The 21,651-nt window shown below is 42.5% G+C and overlaps 2 protein-coding genes across 3 annotated transcripts; both read left to right on the top strand.

The window, feature by feature from the left end:
* Window positions 1–499: 499 nt before the first annotated feature.
* On the top strand, window positions 500–10,992 carry LOC129717929 (glutathione peroxidase-like). 2 transcript variants are annotated; one of them, XM_055668218.1, is made up of 4 exons: window positions 500–552; window positions 619–793; window positions 9,807–10,045; window positions 10,250–10,992. In XM_055668218.1, the coding sequence occupies exons 2-4, from the start codon at window positions 690–692 to the stop codon at window positions 10,558–10,560; spliced, it is 654 nt and encodes a 217-aa protein (XP_055524193.1). In that variant the 5' UTR covers window positions 500–552; window positions 619–689; the 3' UTR covers window positions 10,561–10,992. The 2 variants fall into 2 exon arrangements, with proteins under 2 accessions (XP_055524193.1, XP_055524194.1); XM_055668219.1 differs by having other exon boundaries at window positions 545–566.
* A 973-nt stretch (window positions 10,993–11,965) lies between these two features.
* On the top strand, window positions 11,966–15,393 carry LOC129723811 (uncharacterized). Its single transcript, XM_055678263.1, has 4 exons — window positions 11,966–12,908; window positions 12,967–13,761; window positions 13,852–14,365; window positions 14,427–15,393. Exons 1-4 carry the CDS (start codon window positions 12,252–12,254, stop codon window positions 14,795–14,797), a joined length of 2,337 nt encoding a protein of 778 aa, XP_055534238.1. The 5' UTR covers window positions 11,966–12,251; the 3' UTR covers window positions 14,798–15,393.
* Window positions 15,394–21,651: the final 6,258 nt, after the last annotated feature.

The raw sequence follows: 21,651 nt of genomic DNA on the forward strand, positions 1-21,651 counted from the left end.
AAAAATGTTGGCCAATAAAAAACCACCCTGTTTCAACACCCATAAAAATAAATGACTAGCGAGGGATAAATTCTGCTTTGAAAATTGCCAAACCCCGACAATCATAACTCAAAAAGCCCTTTTCTCCAATTAGCATATTATTCACTTTGTCCTCCGATGGAAGAACAAATCGCTCCAAGCCCCAACAACGAATTTACGACGACTGACAGAGTGGCGCTTTCTAAATGGATTTCATTCTCACCCCTAACCCCCTCCCGGCGGGGGTGGCCATCCCTTATCACCAGAAGGGGATGAAAGATTGAACTTGCCAACAGCAGCAGCAGCAGCAGCAGCAAGGCCAATTAAACTCGATCTCTCTTTCTCTCGCTCCAATATTTGCAGAGTGGCCACAGCCTCTCTCAAATTTTCCACTTCTCACCTCTTCCGAACCTTCTTTCTTCTCGGCTGGCCTAAAACATGCAATTACCATCAGCGCCATTTAATTATAGAGGAGGCTATTTTTTAACAATTTCCCGACCCTCGGCTTCGGCCGACCGGTTAGAGCCGACCCCGGTGCCGTAGCGAATGTGCCAATTTCAATTAGTTTTGATTTTTGCTTCTTGTGAATTCTATTTTTAGGTCTTCCGGCTGCACAGGAACTGAATCAAAAAGCAGAGCGGCGAAAAAAACGGCAACCAAGAAGTACGACAATGTTCCTGTTGCGGCTGCTTGCTTCTACCCGATCCAGAACCGGGTCCACTGTAGGACTATTTGGCACGGCCATGGTCGCCATAAACCTGCTGTCGACGTCCAGGTTAGTGTCGCTCTTTTTCTTTTCTTTTTTGACGTAGAACTACGTTTTACTTTAGCATACCACACGGGGATGCAAACTGAAAAACTGGGACGAAATTTGTCCCTTTTCAAATGCTTATATGTCAGTTGGTTTTCAACCGATTTCTTCATTCTTGCAGCAATCGATTGGAAAATTATACACGCATCTGTCCAAATGCAGAAAAATGTTGTTTGAATCTAAGAACTACTGCACTATTGAAAATTGTCAAGCCTTGTTGAAATAAAAATAACGTCCTCTGATTGGTCGCTTGCTTGCTGTGTGTGTATGATATGGTATGATGTGTGCATGATACGGTGTGATGTGTGTATAATATGGTATGATGTGTGTATGTGTGTATGATATGGTATGATGTGTGTGTGTCTGTATGATTTGGTATGATGTGTATGTGTTTGTATGATATGGTATGATGAGTGTGTGTCTATTTTTTTTTTATTCTCGCTTATTTTCCGTCGGTCTAGTTCCGCCACTATTGTGGCCAATCACCGACGCCCAGGGAGGGTGTGGACCCAGGACCCTAACTCACGACCCGTTTATCAACGGACCGGCGCCAACGGCTTTACTTCCTCATGCGATGGAAGGCGTGATCCCAGAGATTTTTCGCCTCAGAAAATCTTCCGGTGTCGGCTAGGATTGAATCTAGACCAGTTGGGTTGGTTGTGAGTGGTTCACGCCACCTCACAACCATCGACACCTATGTCGGCGGTGGGATTCGAACCCAGGCGTCGAGCGTGGTTGGCGAAGACGTTACCAACCACACTAGGCCCCCGCTCTATGTGTGTGTGTCTATGATATGGTATGATTTGTGTGTTTGTGCTGTGTATGGTTTTTTACTCGGCACGTTCTGCTAACTGCTGAGTCCGGTTCACGGAATTCACAACCCTCCATTAGTAGACATTATAACTCATCACCCAAGTAAAAATATTGGTTTTATCAAAGTTTTATAGCGCTCAATACAGCCAAAACAGCGCTATAAAACTTTGATAAAACCAGTTGTGTTACTAGGGTAATGAAACACTCAATGCATTTGTTAATAGTGTACGTAGTTCTACGTCATTTATGCGGTCGTGTCTTGGATACAACCTCCTACTTATTTTTCTTTGGTTCCATTTTCACATCCCACGTCCCAGAGCATAGCGCTTACGATGCTTTCCATTCCGGATTGGTACATGTGCAAGCAAGCATCCAACCGACTCACCATCGTCACGATTTTTGGACACGTTCCAATTTCGGAGCGTATAACTACTGTTTGCACTCCCGAATGAGATTGTGAACTCCTTCTTGGCTGGCCTCTTTTTTTCTGCTTTTCCCCTGGGGGTCTTCGTTTGGATAACCCAAACCAAACCAAACCAAACCAAATGATCGTCAATCACTTCTAGGCCATTAGGGAGAAGCAATTGAGTGGAAGAAGCTTTTTTCTTTCTCGTCTTGTTCTTCTTCGACCGCATCATAATCTAATTGTGAGTAAAGTTATCAGAACTGATTGGAAATGTATAGATTGACGCTGACAGATTCAGGTTTATTGAGAAGTTCTACTGAGATTTATTGGATGTTATATTTTAAAATTGTTGAAATTGTCCACATTTACTTTTCTAGAGCTTAAAATAGAAGCAAAAAGTATTTTTATTACCGTAAACTAGTCCTACGTTCACAAATGACCACGCGACCCCATAAGACTGCATTCAATGGAGACAACTTGTACAATATGTATAATGCGTTGTCGACCCCGAAATTGGATCAAGAAATGGTAAAGCTAGTTTATTCTTAATACTTTCTGTGGATCATAACAGAACAAAAGCAAGCATCGAAAAGTAGATATATGAAAAAAATCTAAGGTAAATGATAACCTGTCAAGACTAGATTTTAAAAAAATTCCAAACAATTTATAAAATATTAGAAATAAAGCAAAGCAAAGCCTTGTTGCTACATTCCGCTTCGGAACTTGACCTTCTGTTTACTATACACAGACTTCGCAGCCAACCGTTAAGTGTGCAGGGCAATTGCGGGGCTGGCGCTACGATCCTATTGACCCTAACAACAGTCGCTCCCGAGTCAAGGCTCGAACCTACGAAGACTGGTTTGTTAGACCAGCATCGTACCTCGAGACCAGCTGGGGAGGCCAAAATGATGTTTCGAATTAATCAGACGAGTGTTGTTAAACTCCAAAAAACATAAAGATATGTCAAGAAATCATATTGAAATATGACTTGAAAAGTAACAAAAGCGAAATAAACAAAACAAGTTCAAAATTAGGTATATTTATTTAAATTGAAACTAAAACTATGAATGTCGAGAAAAATGTTCCAAAGCGGAACCAAGAACTATAAAAAATATGTGCAAAAATGTAAAAAAAATTCAAAAAAAAACATATTTTTATCCTACACATTACACTTTTATCCACTTTCACTATTTAATTCTATCACTTATCACTTGCATATACGTATTTCAACGCTTACTTAGCGCCTTCCTCAGTGCCTATTTGGACTGTGGAGAAAAAAGCGAAGCCCGTAAATTTTTATACCTAAGTAGGTAAACGAATGGAACAAATTTTAACTCAGAGAACGTAAACAACTTGAGTTAGGTAGAGGAATGTGCGGCCTGGTGATCCATGCCTTGTCGGGGAGTTTTAGGTAGAAATTTAAAAAGCCAAGAGAAATGATTACCCTGATCTCTGTTAAGGAGGGTAGCTGGGTTTTGTTTGAAAATTTCTAAACTTTCTGCGACATCTTATTTCCAAGGGGGTGTTACTGATCGAACTAGACTAATGTTGTCGGTAGTAATAGCGTGATCTTCATGAAATATATGTTCGGCTATTTTGGATCTGAAATGGTGAGTTATTCCTTTTTCTGAGTCTTTCTTAGCCTTTACAAGTTCTGAAGTATGTTCCTTAAACCGGATGTCTAAATTTCTTTTTGTTTGGCCAATGTAAACTTTATCACAATGTGGACATGCAACTTTATAAACACCCGCCCTATGTAATTTGTCAATATTGTCTTTAGTAGACCCCAACTTTGTTTTAATTTGATTATTTCTACTACTGTAATAATATCGATACCAAATTTTCTAAATTTTTTACGAAGTTGACGAGTAAAGCTGACGTCAAATTCAACCACTATTATTTTCCGATCTTCTGTTAGTGGAGTGAGTGTTGTGTGAGATTTCCTATGTTGGATTCGTTTCTTTTTATCATAAATGGCTTGTATGGTTCTTCTATTATATCCATTCTGCTCACCAATATCAAAAATATATTCCATTTCGTTTTTCCTACCGTCATTACTGAGAGACAAAGATTCCATACGGTGGATCATATGGTAGAAAGAAGCCATTTTATGCTGGGAGGAGTGGTTAGAAGTGCTAGGTATTACCCGCTTAGTATGTGTGGGTTTCCTAAAGATTTCGATTTCAATGTGGTTGGAGTTTTTAACAACGACTACATCTAAAAATGGAAGCCTGTTGTTCTGTTCAATTTCCAAAGTGAACTGGATATTTTTATGAATACCATTCGAAATTCCCAAAAAACTTTCCAAGTCCTCCTGTTGTAAAATACAAAAAATATCATCAACATACCTCCACCAACAATCTGGTAAGCAGTCTTTTTCATTTAGTTTATTTTTCAAATGTGCCATAAAAAGCTCACATAAGAAAGGTGTAAGCGGATTTCCCATCGGTGCTCCTTTTGTTTGTTTGTAAAATTTTCCACGAAAAGAAAAATAATTATCTTCCATGCAAAGTCGAGTGAACTTTAGTAACTACGTACTTTAGTTTTCCAAGGGTTGTCACATCGTTGGGAGAGAAGCCAATCTTTCAAAAGATGTATAGCTTCTTTCACTGTAATACTCGGAAAAATTGCTGTGACATCAAAAGAAACCATTATCTCGCCAGTGTTGATACCCCCCGATGAATTTAAATTTTCAATAAAATCTCCTGTGCTCTTAACAGATCGACTGGGAAATTTGTTCAGCATTGACTGAAATTCCTTGACGAACCATTTTGCCAATTTTTCTGTTGGTGCTCCCACCGCAGGAACGATTTCTCTCATTTCATTACCAGGTTTATCTACTTTAGGGAGACCCTTTATTCTAGGAAGAGAAGGGTTCGAAACACGTAGATTTTTCAAAGCGTCACCAAAAATAGGTTGGCGTTCTTTGATAGTTTTTTCAAAATTAAAATCTGAGTTAAAATTTGTCTTATTCGTTTACCTACTTTGGTGTAAAAATTTAGGGGCTTCGCTATTTTCTCTACAGTCCAATTAAGCACTGACGGAGGCGCTAATTAAGCGTTGAAATACGTATATGCAATTGATAAGTGAAAAGTGATAGAATTAAATAGTGAAAGTGGATAAAAAGTGTATTGTGTAGTGTAAATATTTTATCAAGACGCTCGATCAGAAGTTAACATATTTTTTTTATTGTGTGGAAACTGGACTAAGTGTCAGAAAAAGTATTGGTTAAATACCGTATCGAGTTTTGAAATCATAGACTATTTCCCAATTATCCAAAAATAATTCAAAAAAAAAAATAAACACAATGAAGAATAAAGATTGATCGCGTCCGGACGAAGGAATAATACAAAATGCTATGGATTATAACAAAATGTAAAGGAAACAACGTCATAAAAAATCGAAAATATTGTTTTTTAAATAAAAAGCACATTTAAGAGTAAAAAGTTTCAAAAATCTTGCAGAATATTAAATAATGACATAACATAACTTGGATACAAAATTGAAATAATCAATAAATATTAAAAAAAAAGGTTGATTTAATGTCAAAGAATAATGTCGAAAAAAGTAGGAGGGTGGTTTCCAAGACACGAGCGCATAGTTCACGTAGGACTACAATAGTTTTATATTTCCTTTTGAGGCTCTGTTTGAGTTGAGCTCGTTTTGCCTTTGGTACGGTTCGATTTTGGCACACATGTTTGAAATTTAATGAGTTTCAAGATATCAAATAAACAACAAAGATGCCACACTTGATAGTCATATGTCTGTTATTTCCAAAAATAAATCGGGCGTTAATGATAAACAACATTAGCCTTAGCAATTAATGTTTGCATAGTGTTGTTCAATTACAAGTAAGGTTATGAAAAGTAATATTTTCTTGTAGATGCTAATGTAAAAAAATCTGCCTCTACCAACACGTACAGAATTTTGTTGTCCCCGGCGGCGCAGCGTATTTTGCGGCACCCGAATAATCATATTGAATTCTGATATTTGCTACTATACGAAACAATAATAATAAGAAGAAGAAGACAATTCAAACGGCAATTCGATTGTGTTCCAGATCGCAACACGATACCTACACGTTAACCCAACACGCCTTACTGTGCGTTGACAGCGGTCACTTGGCTTGGCTGCAAAAATATGAATATTCAGTTCTTCTACACTGATAGACAACGAGTGACCAGCGCTCTATTCATACATTGCCTGTTCCAACATGTTTTCCTTCAAGACATCAATTTTAATAACATTCTAACAGCAGAACTTTAAACTGTCTGATAGATGAGGTGGTTACGAACTTTCCGAAAAAGCTTCACCTCAAAGATATCAAAATAGTCTAGACTCGTGGAAGCAACAAGCAAACATAAGTTGACCTATTGGGACGGGGAGATTCTGTCAAATTTTATATTGCTACTCATATACAGGATATCACTGCAGGCAGTTGGTCTACTCATGAAGTTTGGGCAAGGCGTGCTCGCATGTGATTGGTTCGTGAAAATTCGACCTTGAAATTTTCATTAAATTTTCACTGTTTAACAATAAAGTGGTAATGATGACTAAAGAATCACAAAATTGTCCATCATTTTATCAATCCAACGACGTATTGATCATTGTGATTCATCATGTGGTTACATCAGTATTACCGTTTGAAATCTTTCATTCCGACGTTACACCTTGGTTTGAGTTTCTGCAGAATGTATCTCGATATAGTGCGGTTAGACGTAGTCCTACGTCAAAATATACAAACAGTAGGGTAACGGGGGTATTTTGACCAGCTTTGGGAAGTGTTCGCACAGTTCATTAAAAACAAACATCATGTATCAACATAAATACCTACTCTATTATACCATTGTTAAAAGCTAAGCGTCTATTTTAATATGGGTGAAGTTGCCTCCCCGGGCGTTGGTGATTGGCACAACAGTGACGGAACTAGATCGACGAGAAATAAGCGCGAATAATAAAAAAATATTATTTAGCTAAATTAACGGGTTTGACAAACTCACGGTGAATGTTTTTTCGAGCTTGATAAAATCGAAAAAGCACTGTACTTCGCACTTCACCTTCCTGGGAAATTTGCTATGAAAAATGTACTTCACCTCGAAGTTCACTTCCTTCGTGGAGGAAGTAAAATACGAAGTGCCCTGCCAGTCGTTGCCATTCAGGGTGAGATAGGTCTTGTCGTCCATCACCACCGCCACGTCGTGATATGCAGGAAAAATCTACTTAACCATGCCGCTGCCGCTGCGTAATTACCTGCAGCTCCAAAACCAGTGGACGGGATTGTCGCTTCCTGACATGTATGTCCCCGTTCGTCAGGTTTGTTATATGGCAGGTTGCCAAGCGCGCGCAGTGATGTAGCCACTTTTCCCTCAGTCTCTCTCACCAGCATCCTTTGAAGCTTCTTGTCGCTCAGTGTCGTCGGCCGTCCGGAAGCAGGTTTTTTTTCAATGCCTGAATTATTGTCCAATAGTACCAAGATGTTGTGGATGCCGGAACGGACGTTCAGTGTCTCAGAACGTCGCGTATCGTTCTTGGAACGCGCACACTTCTGAACGAGGTGGCTTCACTGTTTTCGCCATTACGGCTAAAGTTCGACTGATAAAGCTATCAATTATTTTCTGCTGACTCTTGGGTTACTATGGTTGATGATACATGGGTAGTTTCGGCACTGGGTGTGAAGGTAAAACCATGAAAAATCGGTCATTTTTTACCATTTTTTACCGCGAACATTAATTGTAAAAAGGAGCGGAAGAAATTTTTGAAATATATTGAAAATCAAAACAAACATCAATAAAATGTCAAAACTTGTCACAAAGTTGTTCTTAAAAAATTATGTCGAAAATGTCAACAAAATACAAATTTTGTGGTCAATAAATATCAAAAAAAAAATTGTCAAAAAAACTAAAATTGTTACAAAAATAATAAAACGGACAAAAAATTCCAGAAAAATGCAAAAATACCAGAAATTTTTGACAAAAATTAACCATTACTAAAAGAGCCAATATAACCAAAAATATGACAAGAACGTACAAAATCAAAATAGGATGTCGAACAATAACGAGAAACCTTCTAATTGAATGTTATAGAAAAGTCAACAAAAATGTCGAACAGATATAGAGAAATGTTGTAAAATAATATGTTAAAAACAATGGGTGAGAACGCTCAGATAAGATGTGCGAAGAATGGTTAAAAAACAATGCGCTTGAGCTTAAGCTTGAACGACCGTACATTTCGTAGTGGCTTCTCTGTGATGGATCTGGGCTAGTGAAGTTGCACAAAGAACCACCGTAAAATGGCTAATTACCATCTTCGATGTACAACAATTCAGTAGCTACTGCTTTGTATAGATCGATAACGGTGCCGGCAACGTCCTTACGGTCAGTTAGGGAAGGAAAGAAGAAAATGCTAGAATCATTGTTGCCAGAGACTCTCTACACGCCTATATATAGATTCTACTGTTGTTCTTTACCGAGCTTCGTTAGTTACCCCGCCGAATATCGGTAACAACTGCCTGGAGGTATTCATTCAACTGTGTGTTTTTTCTGAAATTTAGCGTGAGAGAAGGGTCAAGTAGGGGGATGAAAGGGAGTCCGAGAATAAACCCATGCGTATAGTCCCCCTGACACCGAACGGTCGTATTCTACTGAGATTCGAACTCATGACCTAACGCATGCGAAAGCAGTCTCTGTAACTTTGTGGCAACGAACTCCCCGGTGGTCGAAAAATAATTTTAAAAATGTAGATAAATTAGAAGTTTGTCCAAAAATTTCAACAAAATGTCAACCATTTAGTAAAAACTACATTAAATTAAAATTGTCGACAAAACAACAATCATTGGTAGGTTGCGATTTCGAAAGTAAGAAAAAATAAATTGAAAAAGATAACCATTGAAACAGCTTGAAAGATTCAGTTTGAGCAGCTGGACAGAAGATATCAACGCGGTTAAACAGATAAAGTACATTCCGTTCACAAAGCACGTATCAATCCTTATTTTCTATAGAGTTCCTTGTTAGTAAACATTGTATACCATTGTGTTGCTTAAAACACGACGAAACAACACATTGGGCAAAACTTTTCTACCAATACAAACAGATTTATCACTGTTTCGCGAACGCGCCATGAAACTGTCTCCGGAGAAAGTTTTCTCGTAATATCAAAGCAATCAACGCAGTAAGCGGGACGCTTGGTTTGCAAACTTCTTTTTCTAAATGTCAAACGGCGCAGACAGAAGGCCATGAAAGAAAGCATCCGCAAGAAAATGCTAGAGGCTGATACCAATCGTTAGCCTAATTATCGTGAAATTTTATCGTCCCTCGGCTGTGGTGCGTGAGCAGCAATAAAGTACCTGGTAATTATAAGGAAACTAGATTAAAAAAGAATTACGACTAATCGCACAAGGGGTGAAAAAGTAAGCTTAAATGAAGATATTAAATAGCAAAAACAAGTGAGGTTAATAATATTCATCTTGTTTCCCTGCTCTGCTGCGATGTTGAGGAAAAACCATTTATTTTATGCAACACTGTGGCAGCGTATTTATTCCCTTCCATTTTTGTATTGTCAACACCCTTTATGAATAATAATCGCACGTAGTAAAATAAAACCAAAAGAATTACACCGAAAAAAAAAAGGATCCCATTAGCTACATAATTAATCATATTATAACCGTACACAAACGTACTTTATTTAACCGCAACCAGCGGCTAGTCATGAATACGTAGGTATTATATTTCAGATAATAAAAAACAAAAAATACTCTTCCAGCGTCCTGGCTTGTCAGGCTGCCCAGCCATCCGCTAATTCGATCAGCACCACCAACGGCGGCGGCGGTTCGGTGTACGATTTCAGCGCCGTAGACATCGACGGAAACCGGGTGGAACTGGGCGGGGACCGTTACCGTGGCCACGTCCTGATCATTGTCAACGTGGCATCCAAGTGTGGCTACACCGATGGCCACTATGCCGAGCTAAACCAGCTGCTGCAGGAGTACGGCGAAACGAAGGGTAAGAGATAGATAGATAGAATATCATCCACACGGTCATTAATCATGGCGGCTGTCTGTTGACAATGTTGCTCCATGTCTCTGCATGTCTGCTGCCCACATTTGTGATTCTAATCTTTTCTTTATGGCTAGTGGACTGTCCGCAGGAGACAATCAGCTAATTTTCGACGATAGAATCGGAATTAATCAGACAATCATTTTACAGGACTTCGCATTCTGGCCTTCCCGTGCAACCAGTTTGGTAACCAGGAACCTGATAGTAACGCAGAAATCGCACGTTTTGCTCGGGAAAAGAAGGGAGCCCGGTTTGATCTGTTCTCGAAAATTTACGTTAACGGGGACGAGGCGCACCCACTGTGGAAGTTTCTGAAGGAGCGCCAAGGTGGCACGCTGTTCGACGCTATCAAGTGGAACTTTACCAAGTTTATCGTGGACAAGAACGGACAACCGGTGGAACGTCACGGACCCCAGACCAGCCCACTTGAGTTGAGAGAGAATTTGGAGAAATATTTTTGAAGCTTCGCGAGACCCTACGGCACAGATGCATTTGGTAGTATCCCAACCTTGCTTATCCAAAGAGTAGTAATATGTATCCATTGATTACACCGGTAAAGGTTTTGCCCTAGAGCTCAAACTAGAAAAAAATAAATGATTATAGCTTTTTAACCATTTTTGTGAATTTTGGTGCCCCTTGCAAAGATAACTTTTTCAGAGACTTAAATGAGTTTTCCCGTAAGCCAACGTTGTAGTGACGAACCCGGTGAACACTTTCTCTACGGCCTTTTGACGCACTTCTGCATTCACTTAGGGCACCAAAATTCAAGGGAATGGTTAAAAAGCTATAATCTTTGAGGCCAACTGTTTTTAGCTTTAGGACAACTTTTTTTCGCTTTTGTCGACCAGTGTTATCGATTATTTAATCTAATAAAGATTGTTCATACCTTTGCATTTTTTTTCTTTCTAATTCCACAAGCTAATAATAAATTCTACACACGCAAAAGTAATGGTGCGAAACAACATCAATAGCACAGAGAACAGACATTCATGTTCATATAAAAAAATTTGAAAATCGTGTGTAAACATTCGAATCGAAATACGTTAATACCCTGACAACTTCTGTTTGGTGGTGCCCCAGTTACACTGCATAAATATTACTGTATCGATATTTTATCGATATCAGTGCTCGGTTTGTAAGTGACAATAGCGCCACTAGCGGGAGCATTACCACTTAGTGGTAAATGACGGTTGCAAGTTTTTACACTTCTTTTGAAAAGAAGATGAACGTCTGTTCTCTGTGGGCATACCACAAAGAACAGAAGTTCATCTTATTTTCAAAGGATGTGTAAAAACTTGCAACCGTCATTTCACCGTAAGTGATAATGCTCCCGCTATGCGACACTCGCGTCAATGATAGCCCAAACTCTGATATCGATAAAATATCGTTACGGCAATATTTGGGCAGTTAAACTGGGGCACCACAAGACAGAGTCCGTTAGTGTATTAACGTATTATGATTCAAATTTTCACACGCGATTTTCAAGTTTCTTTATATGAACATGAATGTCTGTTTTCTGTGGTATCCCTACCTATGGCAACATCCAATCAAAATTATAGGCTGCCAAGCGTCGACGTCTGATATTCATGTTGCAATTTTTAACCGTAAAGGAAAAACAAATTAAAATTTGTTTTTTGATGAAAATTGAGTGTAAATTAATTTATTTAAGATCCGTGTTACTCCGCACGCCCTTATATAAATTTTCTCAGCACCATCTATAGGCGAGCCTTTCCGCAACCACGACAAAGTCGTCACCCAAACGTTACAAACACTCTCGCTGCTGCTTTCGTCCTCTCCCGATATTCTCTTTTCAGCGCACTTCATTTCTATACCCTTTTCTCTTCGAACCGCAACGCTTCACTTCAGCTGTCAAACGCCGCAGTCGTGCTGTCAAACACCAGCAAAACTACGTTCTTTTTGTTTGTACTCGACCGCGGTCAAAATCGGAAAACCATAAAAGTTATTTCCTTTTTATTCGGTAAACACCGGCTGTTCGCGCTCGGTTCTACCAACAGTGAACGCATCCGTTTGTGGTGGTATTGTGTCCGTAGATGTTGCACCACTTGTCGCCGTTCCGCAGCACAGCACAGCACCACCAGCAGCAAATTGATCCGGCACGGCAACAGCAGCAACAACTACGCCGACGACTACGATGAATCCGGTTTCCCTGTACATCACAACGTCCCGGCTTGTGTTTCAAAGTGAATGTGGTGGCATTGGCGGCGGAGGAGACGCCGGACTGGGGTTGGATTCTGGCGCCTTCAGCAGTAACAGTGCATTTGCCGATTTGAACCGGCTGCTGCCGTACCTGAGAAAGAGTCTAAGCTGTGCCGTTTGTTGCCGGCTGCTTATCGAACCGCACACTCCGGCCGAATTGAACTGTCAGCACCACGTCTGCCGAGGCTGCGTCGGCGAACGAAAGAAACTGAAACCTTCCTGCGCTTCCTGTAAAGATTACAACCGATATGTCGAGAATAATCAGCTGCGAATGTTGCTGCAGTGTTACAAGAGCATTTGCGAGTATATTAAAACGAAACCGTTCTTCACCGAAATACGACGGCAAGCTGGTGGCAGTGGTTCCACCATGAATGGAATTTCCGTTGCCATTATGGGCCCCAACGGTCAACCCCAGCAGCAATCGCAACAAAATGCAATCTCCGTACCGAGTAATCTTTACGAACTGATCGAAGAGGGCGCCCAATTCCAGGATAACTATAAGTGTAGCTCCGGGCTGACCAGGTCGGCCTATTCGATTTTACCCTGCATTTATCCGGTGCCCCCGGTAACGGTGACGGCACCCTCAACACCGGTAAGACGAACTCATGAACATTTTAACTTTATTGGTAAAATTGTTTCTCTATTTTCAGCCCGCGTCAGCAGCAAATCAACAGCAGATGCTTGTGACCTCAAGTACGGGAGGCCTTCCAAAGATGCTTCCGTCCAGTACTAGCCTCGACAAGCAGTCCTATAAAACCAGCGCGTGTCCAATCACGATCCTGGATAAGCAACAAATGCAAACGCAACCGAATCAGAGCGCAATTCAAAAACACAAGCAACAACAACAGCAGCAGCAGCAGCAACAACAACAACAGAAAGAGATTAGATTCCGCTCAGCACCCATCAAGACTGTCTCGAACGGTTCGACCATGTACTCGGTCCTGTATGCCGGCAATGGGAACAAAATCACGATCAAGCGTAAAATGGATCCACCGCATGTGCAGCGGAGAGCAACGCTGCACACCCTGGACAAGGACGGCCAGATAAAACTGCAGAAAACTTTGGCCGAAAATTCCGCCACCATCGCGCGCTTCAAAATGCCTCCGGTGGCGAATGCCGTCTCGATTCCGGTCGTCGGTTCAATGGTCACTAGTGGTCCTGGAATTACTGCTGGAGCTAGCATTGGTGGGACCGCTGGTAGCGGGGGAAATTCCCTTACCGGTGGCAGTGGGAATCCTGGTGGAACGAACAGTGCTGCGGCGGTGGGGAAACAGAACGCTAAACAGTTGCTGAAGAGACGCGGCTGTCGTTGCGGGAATGCAACGGCCACCCCCGGGAAGCTGACCTGCTGCGGCCAGCGGTGTCCCTGCTACGTGGAGTCCAAGTCCTGTGTGGACTGCAAGTGCCGTGGCTGCCGAAATCCACATCGAGCCGATGGAATGAAGGTGAGTTTACTGATTTTTTTTTTGGTTTTAATTTGGGATCGCATTTCTTCTGTGACTACTGCTGACCTCTTCCACTTCGCATTCTCGCAGGTACGTCCCCACATTCCAGAATTGCAAAACATCGAAATCAATCTACACAACGCATCCGCTGGAGGTGATACTCTCAGTACGGCCAGTACAACCGTGCTGGCATCTCAGATAGCCAGCAGTAGTGGCAGTAGTAGTAACAGTAGCAACAGCAGTAGCAGCAGCGGTAGCAGCACCAACATCGTCACTATCAATCAACCGTCAACGCACGCGGTTGGGTTGAGTGCCGGCAAAAGTCTCGCCCAGTACGGACTACCAGGGACGGCTGCAAGTTCGACCCTTAAAATTACCCCCACTTCAATAGCGAACGTACTAACCGGAAGCTCCGGTGACGGAATGGAACTGGTCCCAAGCGGAGGATTACTCGATTCCAATGGTTTCAGTTATCTGACACCGGCGGCTTCAAGTCTGGACGCTAGTGGGATTATTACGACAGGTTCAGTAGCCGTCAGTGGGGGAGCCACCACTCAATACGCCGTCCCGGCCAGTAGTCTCGCCAACGGAGGCACGATACACGGTAAGATCGATATTTTTGATGAAACTCTAAGCTGTAATAATCCCCTGATCCCTCTTTGCAGTGGTCGGTGTGTACACGACCCACCTCGGAGACGTTAGCTGCAGCCCTACGCTGTCGAATATGATCCGCACGGACAGTGGTCTCAGCAGCTTATTGACGCATAAACCTCCGGATGCGTTGCTCACGCAATCTTCCCTCAATTCACTCAGCTTGAGCACTCCAACCAACCTGCTGGACCATTCGCTTTTCAATCCCGTCACGACAACCGCCACAATGACGGCTCCGGCAGCCATCGGACACAGCAGTGATGTCTCTACGGCAGCTGGAACGCTCGATTTGACCGGTATGAGCGATCAGTTGGACCTCAGCGGAGCGAATCTAATCACAATCGATGGATCGCCGGACGATCGGTTGCACGGTTACGACGTCTGAAACCGGGTGTAGGAGGTGTGCATGAGCATGCGAGTGTGTAAGAGATAGTGTACAAGAGGAAGAGTGTATCCTACTTTTCCTTCCTTTCTTTTCCCCGGGAATATCAAACATTTTTAACTACATGTTTAGTTCGTAGCGCTGTTTTCAACGAGGGGCCGCCCCTCCTCGGTAACTGCATTAGGTTTCTCCGCTACTTTGTCGATATCTATCTGATAAGTGGTAGGATAATATTGTACAACTACAATTACTTGTATTATGGCTATCGGTGTACTGTACAAAGAGGTCAAGCCAGAATAAGAGGAAAGGACAAAACATATATCATGTCTCATCCAAAGTGGTCCAACTTCGAGGTCGGTCCCCGAAGTATGCGTGTATGCTTATCGTATCGTCGTAAGCTCTGTGTAGGAGAGTACATAGTGAGTTGTTCGTTAACAGCCCCGTCTCCCCCGCTCTGAAGAATAAAATTGAAGAAAAAAAATAACACGGTTTGTACAATCTATAGATTTTGTACGCTCCGTAGCCTTTTGCCGTGATGAAGATGTTTCCCACTGCCACAACTGGTGGGTGACTTAGAAATTAACTTAAATTAAATAAATGTCGGATTTTGATTCTGTATTTTGTTGGCTATCATATTTACTGCCGTACCTTACTGAAGAAATAAAACTGTCTACTGCATACCACCCTGTGGTTTACGTCAGGATGTTCTAGAGTTGACAAGGCATTTGCAGTTACCGTTATCAAAAATGAGGCAGACGAATTCTCAAGATACACTGCCTTTGTGACCAAGCATTGCGAAACATTTCAGCCTAACAAGCTCAAGGCACTACGATTTGTTCGTGGTCTACAAGAAGCTGAAGAGCATGCTCCACCAACAGACGAATAACTCACCTTGGAAAATCTTGTCGAGAAGTTCGAAAAGCAAAGATGTTCGAAGGAATATCGGTGAAACGAACCAATCTCCATGAGACACGTTACACATCACTGTCGGAATCAATAGCAATAATGTTATCCACATCCAATACGATAACACGATCCTTTCTACGCAGACCTGAGAGGCGATCGAGAAACCAAAATAACCACCATCGGCGCTTCCGGAGACAAGATCAACATGAATGCTCCTTTGCAGATTCAACCGTCCAAAGCGTAAAACCCGGAGCTCGACAACCGCCCCGGTGAAGTTTTTCGACTGGTTCTCCGATAGTCGCGGTCCGAAAGTCTGACAACGTTTTCGTCCGTATCTGCGCTGACTGTTCTAGAGAGTTAAACAACACACTAAAATCAGAACCCCATTCGCCTTCACATCCAGAGGATATTTTTGCTGATCTTGCTGGCTTCCGTTATTTCTTTCAAGTTGATTTTTCGGATGTATACCTGCTAGTCGAAGTGAAGGGGATGTCACGGAAATATCAGACTGCAAACACTCATCGCGGTCTGTTCAAGTGCAACCGTCTGCCGCGTGGAATCAAGTCCGGTCCCGGTGCGTTGCCAACATGGTCGCTTGTATTTCTGAAGTAAAATCGTAAGTATCTGGGTATCATCATAACGCTGGGCGCACTTGAACATGAATATATCATTGCTTTTGTGCAAATAAAAGCTGCTGTTGACGTCGTTCTCATTGATTCTACTTCAAGCCTATTTGTGGGTGATGTTCTATATCGTTGAAAAATGACCTAATCACTGCAAGATAGTTGATTCAGTTGTTCAATAATCCTTCACAAGTCAAGACAGTCTGGGGATCGCTCATCCAAGGATGCAGCAAATGAAATCCCTAACAAGAAGCTTCGTGCACTGGCTATTATAGTGCTTTGCTCAAGCTGCGTGAAAAGGACCTAGAGTAGTGACCGATTATGCTGGCCCAAATAATGGATACTACTATTTGCTGGCAATCGACGCTTACGCAAGATGGTCAGAAGTCTACCGCACACCAAACGCGAGTAGAGCAAAAATATGAAGATGCTAGACAATATATTTGCAAGATTCAGCAATCCTGAAACTCTCATCTCGGATAATGGATCACAATTTGTGCTCAATCATCCACTGTCTAATGGACAGACGGAGCGCTTTGTGAACACTCTAAAGAGGAAAGACCCAGCAACTTTCCGACATCTTCAAGCCGTTCCATGCCCAACCGAAGCGTTCCTAATCGCGCTTTTCCTACTACCCTAGTTTAACTCAAATTCCGAAAATGGACGGATCCTGCTGTGAACAGTATGCAGAACAACCAGTTCAGTCGACGCCATGACACCGTCAAGAAATAGTTCTCCGTTGATAATTAGGTTATGCAGAGAATCATCATCGTACTCAAGTCACTTGGGTTCCTGGTAAAGTGATCGAGGAAAAAGGTTCCATCATGTATGCTTTACTCCTGGAGATCGGTCATCTCATCCATTCTTATACGAAACAGTTATGGCAGCTTCATCTAGAATCGATGGTGATGCCACTTAGCCAAGTGATTGAGAAATTTTGTATGCGATAACTATGATACCTATGATATATTTTTCAGAAAAAACTGGATGCAAGTAGAAAACAAATCAAGATTTCGTAACATGCTGGAATGAGCAACATACAGATTAGAAGGGAACTGCCACATATGATTTTGAGCAAATTAGTCCAAGGACCATCAAATGATTCCAATTGATCCCATGCAAAAACCGGGTAAAAAACAGAGTGTGTAAAGTGTGTTGATAAAAGCGTTTAAAGAACGTATCCGGCGAAATGCGACAAGAAAAAAAATCGTGAAATGAACATGAGTCATAACACTATGCATAAAATATTTAAAAAAGACCTTGGATACGGAGCTTTCAAGAAGCGAACGATTTACGGATTACCTCGCAGAAATATGGTTACTGAAAACGCTCGCTACTCACAACATATTTTTTCAGATGAAAAATTGTTTACGTTGGAACAAGCAAAATGATCGGTTTTATTCTCTAAAGGTAGAGGCCAGCTCCGGAATACTACAAAACCTTTCGATAACTTCCGAGATGACGCAAGAAGCAACAGCACAGAACTCTGGGCTGCAGAAGGAGATATCCTACAAACTGAACCGTTGTCCTTTTCGTAATTGAGCTTTTCTCGAGATCGAAGTAAAACCAGTCTTTAGTCATCGAAAGTGTGGCTCCGTAAGAATAATGGGGCGAGTCCGTGTTTCCAGAAAAGTATTCTGATTCATCAAGGACATCCCGGAATCAGGCGATCAAAAGTTCAAGGTAATTGACGGATTTGTGTACCTCGGTTCATTGGTAACGTCAAACAACAACCGCAGCAGAGAAATCCGCGGACGTGTTGTAACTGAAAGTCGTGCCTACTACGGACTCCACAAGCCGTTAAGGTCTGGCAAACGTCGCCCCCGTACCAAGTGCACCATGTACATGACGCTCAGAAGACCACGACCGGTAGTCCTCTACGGGCGTCGCTAAAGCTGGAAGGATACAATCGGCGGGATATGATGTAAGAATACCGGACGAGTCCCTCAAAAATCATGCTCGTGTCGAATCCGGTCGGTACAAGACGTGCAACGAGCTAGGTTATTGGACCATGTGGTTGGAGAAAGATTTCGGAAATGTAGAACGGACAAGAAACTGGAGACAAGCTACGATGGACCGAGTGCGTTGGCGTAACATTGTGACACAGGGGAAATCCTGAAGGATGTTTAACCAAGAAAGTAAGTTAGTAGGGTGATAACGTCGCCGTTCCAACAATTAGAAGCCAAGCGCTGGTTTCCGAACTTTTTTCGTCTGGAAGTGGATGCCAGGTATTGTCCTCGAGAGAATCGGCAATGTCAACTACAACACTCTTCTGGATCATCAGGTTGACCAACGGAAAGCGTTTCAATCCCATCATAGGCATAGCCAGAGGAGGGCAGGGAGGGCCGTTGCCCCCCCCCCCTAGTTATTGTCATTGGTGCAGAATTTTGTTTTCAATAACTCTAATAGCACAAAACGACATCTTTAGCCCATAGAAACATCTGTGTAAAGTATCAGCTACATTAAAAACAATTAATTGGAATGCTTGCTCTATGTACCGGGCTAATCCGCCTGTATCAACTAGCTTGGAGTATTGGAACCAAGCTGTGACAATTCCTTACCTTGATTCTTTTGTAGCTTCTTTAGAAACACGGTTCGGTGAAGATAGTGCACCTGCCTACGCGTTGTCCTTGCTGCATCCCGCTAACGGAATACGCATGTCGTTGGAAGAGTTCAAGCGCAAAACCGAAGCTTTCGTAATTTTTTACAAAGTTGACAATTTTGTTGGAGAGGTGGAAGTCTGGTATCAACATTGCAACAGCATGAGAGCAGACCGTAAAAACTTGGAAGAGCTGGATCTCATAGACCTGCTTGCTGAAGCCCGTTCTTTCTTCCCTGCGACTGAGAAAGCAATTAAAATTGCACTTGCTCTACCCAGTACAACATGCACGATTGAACGCTCGTTCAGCACATTATGACGGATGAAAACTTGGTTGAGGTCAACAATGGTTGAACAGCGGTTGAGTGCTTTCTGCTTGCTGAGTGTACGTTTAGTGTAAATTAAATTACAGTTTAGTTTAGTTAAGTGTTAATAAAAAAATGAAATTTTTCGTTAATCACTGATGTGTCCAAAGGTTTAAATGAACTTGAGAGTTTTTACCAAAGGACATCTATTTCTATTCGAGGTTGGACAAAGAATAATCAAATTTTCCGCTCTGATGTCAAGGACAACTTTTCACTGGTTGCCTTGTTGTAACATCTCACCCCTTAAAACAGCCAGTAACCTTGAAATCTAAAAAGCAGCGAAATGAACCGTCTAGGTCGATCAGGGATTTCTGGCTCTTCATCGTCTGACTGCTCAGGAACATTTTCTTCATTGTCTAGTAACTGTTCAGCAGTATCGAGGAGTTGTTGTTCTCCAGCCAAGAGTTGTGGTGGAGCTTCTAATGGTGGCGGAGGAAGTTCTTGAACTTCTTCATGTTCAGCTGGTGGATCTTTAGAAGCAGGAGCCTTCAGAATATCTGCATCGTTTGATTCGTTTTCTTCGAACAGGTACAGTATCCTTCCTTGTGGCCAATGCGGTTGCAGTCCTTGCAAAGATGGTTGTTGAAAGAGCAGTCCTTCACAAAATGCATTTGACCGCATTGCCAACATGGTGTCTTCAGTTTCTTACCTTCTTGCTTCGAAGAATTTCGCTGATACGGTGCACACTTCCTATCTTTGACAGCGTGAACTGTAGATTTAGATCCGCTGCTTTGTTGCTCGACGTTAATACTCATCAATTACGATTGGGGAGTAATTGGTGATTCAGGCTTTCCATTCTCTAGCATGGAAAGTAGGCTTGCCAGGACATCCGCATATTTTGTGGCTTTCATTCCGCTGATGAAAATAAGGCACTTGAATTGGTCCGGTGTTAGGTTTTGGAACTGAAAATCTTTACAGGCTCGGTTTACGTTGCCACCGTAGCGGAATATATCTTCAGATTCGCATTTCACTAACTGCAGACACAGGAACCGCTTCTGGAACGTTGACGTTTGATGCCCGAAGATTTTATTGAGAATCTTGACTGTGTCACCAAACTTCACGTCCAAAGGAAGCTTCGACAGGATGTAGTTAAGATAGCGGCTATGCGAATGGGTGTCCAGGTTCCGGAGAAGTAGACGTACCTTCGCCGCATCATTCAGCTGGACTGCATCGTTCTCGAAGAGGTCCTGGTGGCGGATAAACTAGCGTTCGAACGTAACTCCGTTTTCTTCGTCGAAGACAAGCTCGGTGATGTTCGATGAGAGGGACTCCAAAATCTGCTCCGGGGCATGATACTAAGGCTGCTGCTGCTGGGCCGCCATCTGCTTTACGAGTTGGGCCATCTCGGGAATCATATCTTGAATCTTGGTTGCGGCTGCTGATCAACTCTATCTTCTGCCATGTTCGTGGATTTTTGAGATCCTCGTCGCCAAATGGTGAGTCGACAACTTGGAAGGAGCGTCAAACTTAGCTCCGGTCCTCACATGTTCTTATCTCACACCTCCACGAGTCATATGATACAATAGACTACCAGTTAAAACATGGACACAACTGGTTGGCGTTGCCTGGGCAATGTTGTCATCCGACAATAGCTAAGTGAGAAGGTGCGACGCGATCGTTGGCGCGGTAACCATATCTCGGCGGTAGAGGAAATGCTTCGCCAACCCGAGCGTCTGTCCACCAAGATGGTGCGGCTCAAAACAGCGTCTGATCTCCATGTAAGGAGCGGCTGATCAACGTCCTGGTGCCAGCGCGGGACTCTAATCAGAGCTGACACGATGGCCCTCCGGCGAGACAGGGGGTTGGGGAAGGCCCAACAAGTCGCCCCGAAAAACATCAAATGTTGCAAATATCGAAAAAGTTAATACGGACCGGAACAATCGGCACAGACCTAGGCGACGAAATAAGGACCACGATTGGAAACTCGGTACATGGAACTGTAGATCGTTAGGTTTTCACGGCTGCGACAGGATCATATATGATGAACTAAATCCACGCAACTTCGAAATCGTAGCACTGCAGGAACTTTGCTGGTCGGGACAGAAGGTATGGAAAAGCAGACATCGAGAGGCTACCTTTTATCAGAGCTGTGGCACTACCAACGAGCTTGAGACGGGCTTTATAGTGCTGGGTAGGATGCGCCAACGCGTGATCAGTGCGAGGATGTGTAAGTTGAGAAGTAAGGGCCGGTTCTTCAACTACAGCATCATCAACGTGCACTGCCCACACGAAGTAAGAGCCGACGATGAGAAAGAAGCGTTCTATGCGCAGCTGGAGCAGGTGTATGATAGCTGTCCGCAACGGGACGTTAAGATCGTCATCGGTGATATGAACGCTCAGATAGGACGGGAGGCAATGTACAGA

Source organism: Wyeomyia smithii, chromosome 1 (assembly GCF_029784165.1).
Source record: "Wyeomyia smithii strain HCP4-BCI-WySm-NY-G18 chromosome 1, ASM2978416v1, whole genome shotgun sequence".
In the NCBI taxonomy this organism is placed as follows: domain Eukaryota; kingdom Metazoa; phylum Arthropoda; class Insecta; order Diptera; family Culicidae; genus Wyeomyia; species Wyeomyia smithii.

Coding starts and splice junctions, on each gene's coding strand:
- LOC129717929 (XM_055668218.1), top strand. CDS start 690: ATGTTCCTGTTGCGGCTGCTTGCTTCTACCCGATCCAGAACCGGGTCC. Junction 794..9,806: donor AACCTGCTGTCGACGTCCAG/GTTAGTGTCGCT, acceptor ATACTCTTCCAG/CGTCCTGGCTTGTCAGGCTG. Junction 10,046..10,249: donor GGAGTACGGCGAAACGAAGG/GTAAGAGATAGA, acceptor ATCATTTTACAG/GACTTCGCATTCTGGCCTTC.
- LOC129723811 (XM_055678263.1), top strand. CDS start 12,252: ATGAATCCGGTTTCCCTGTACATCACAACGTCCCGGCTTGTGTTTCAA. Junction 13,762..13,851: donor ATCGAGCCGATGGAATGAAG/GTGAGTTTACTG, acceptor GCATTCTCGCAG/GTACGTCCCCACATTCCAGA. Junction 14,366..14,426: donor CAACGGAGGCACGATACACG/GTAAGATCGATA, acceptor CCCTCTTTGCAG/TGGTCGGTGTGTACACGACC.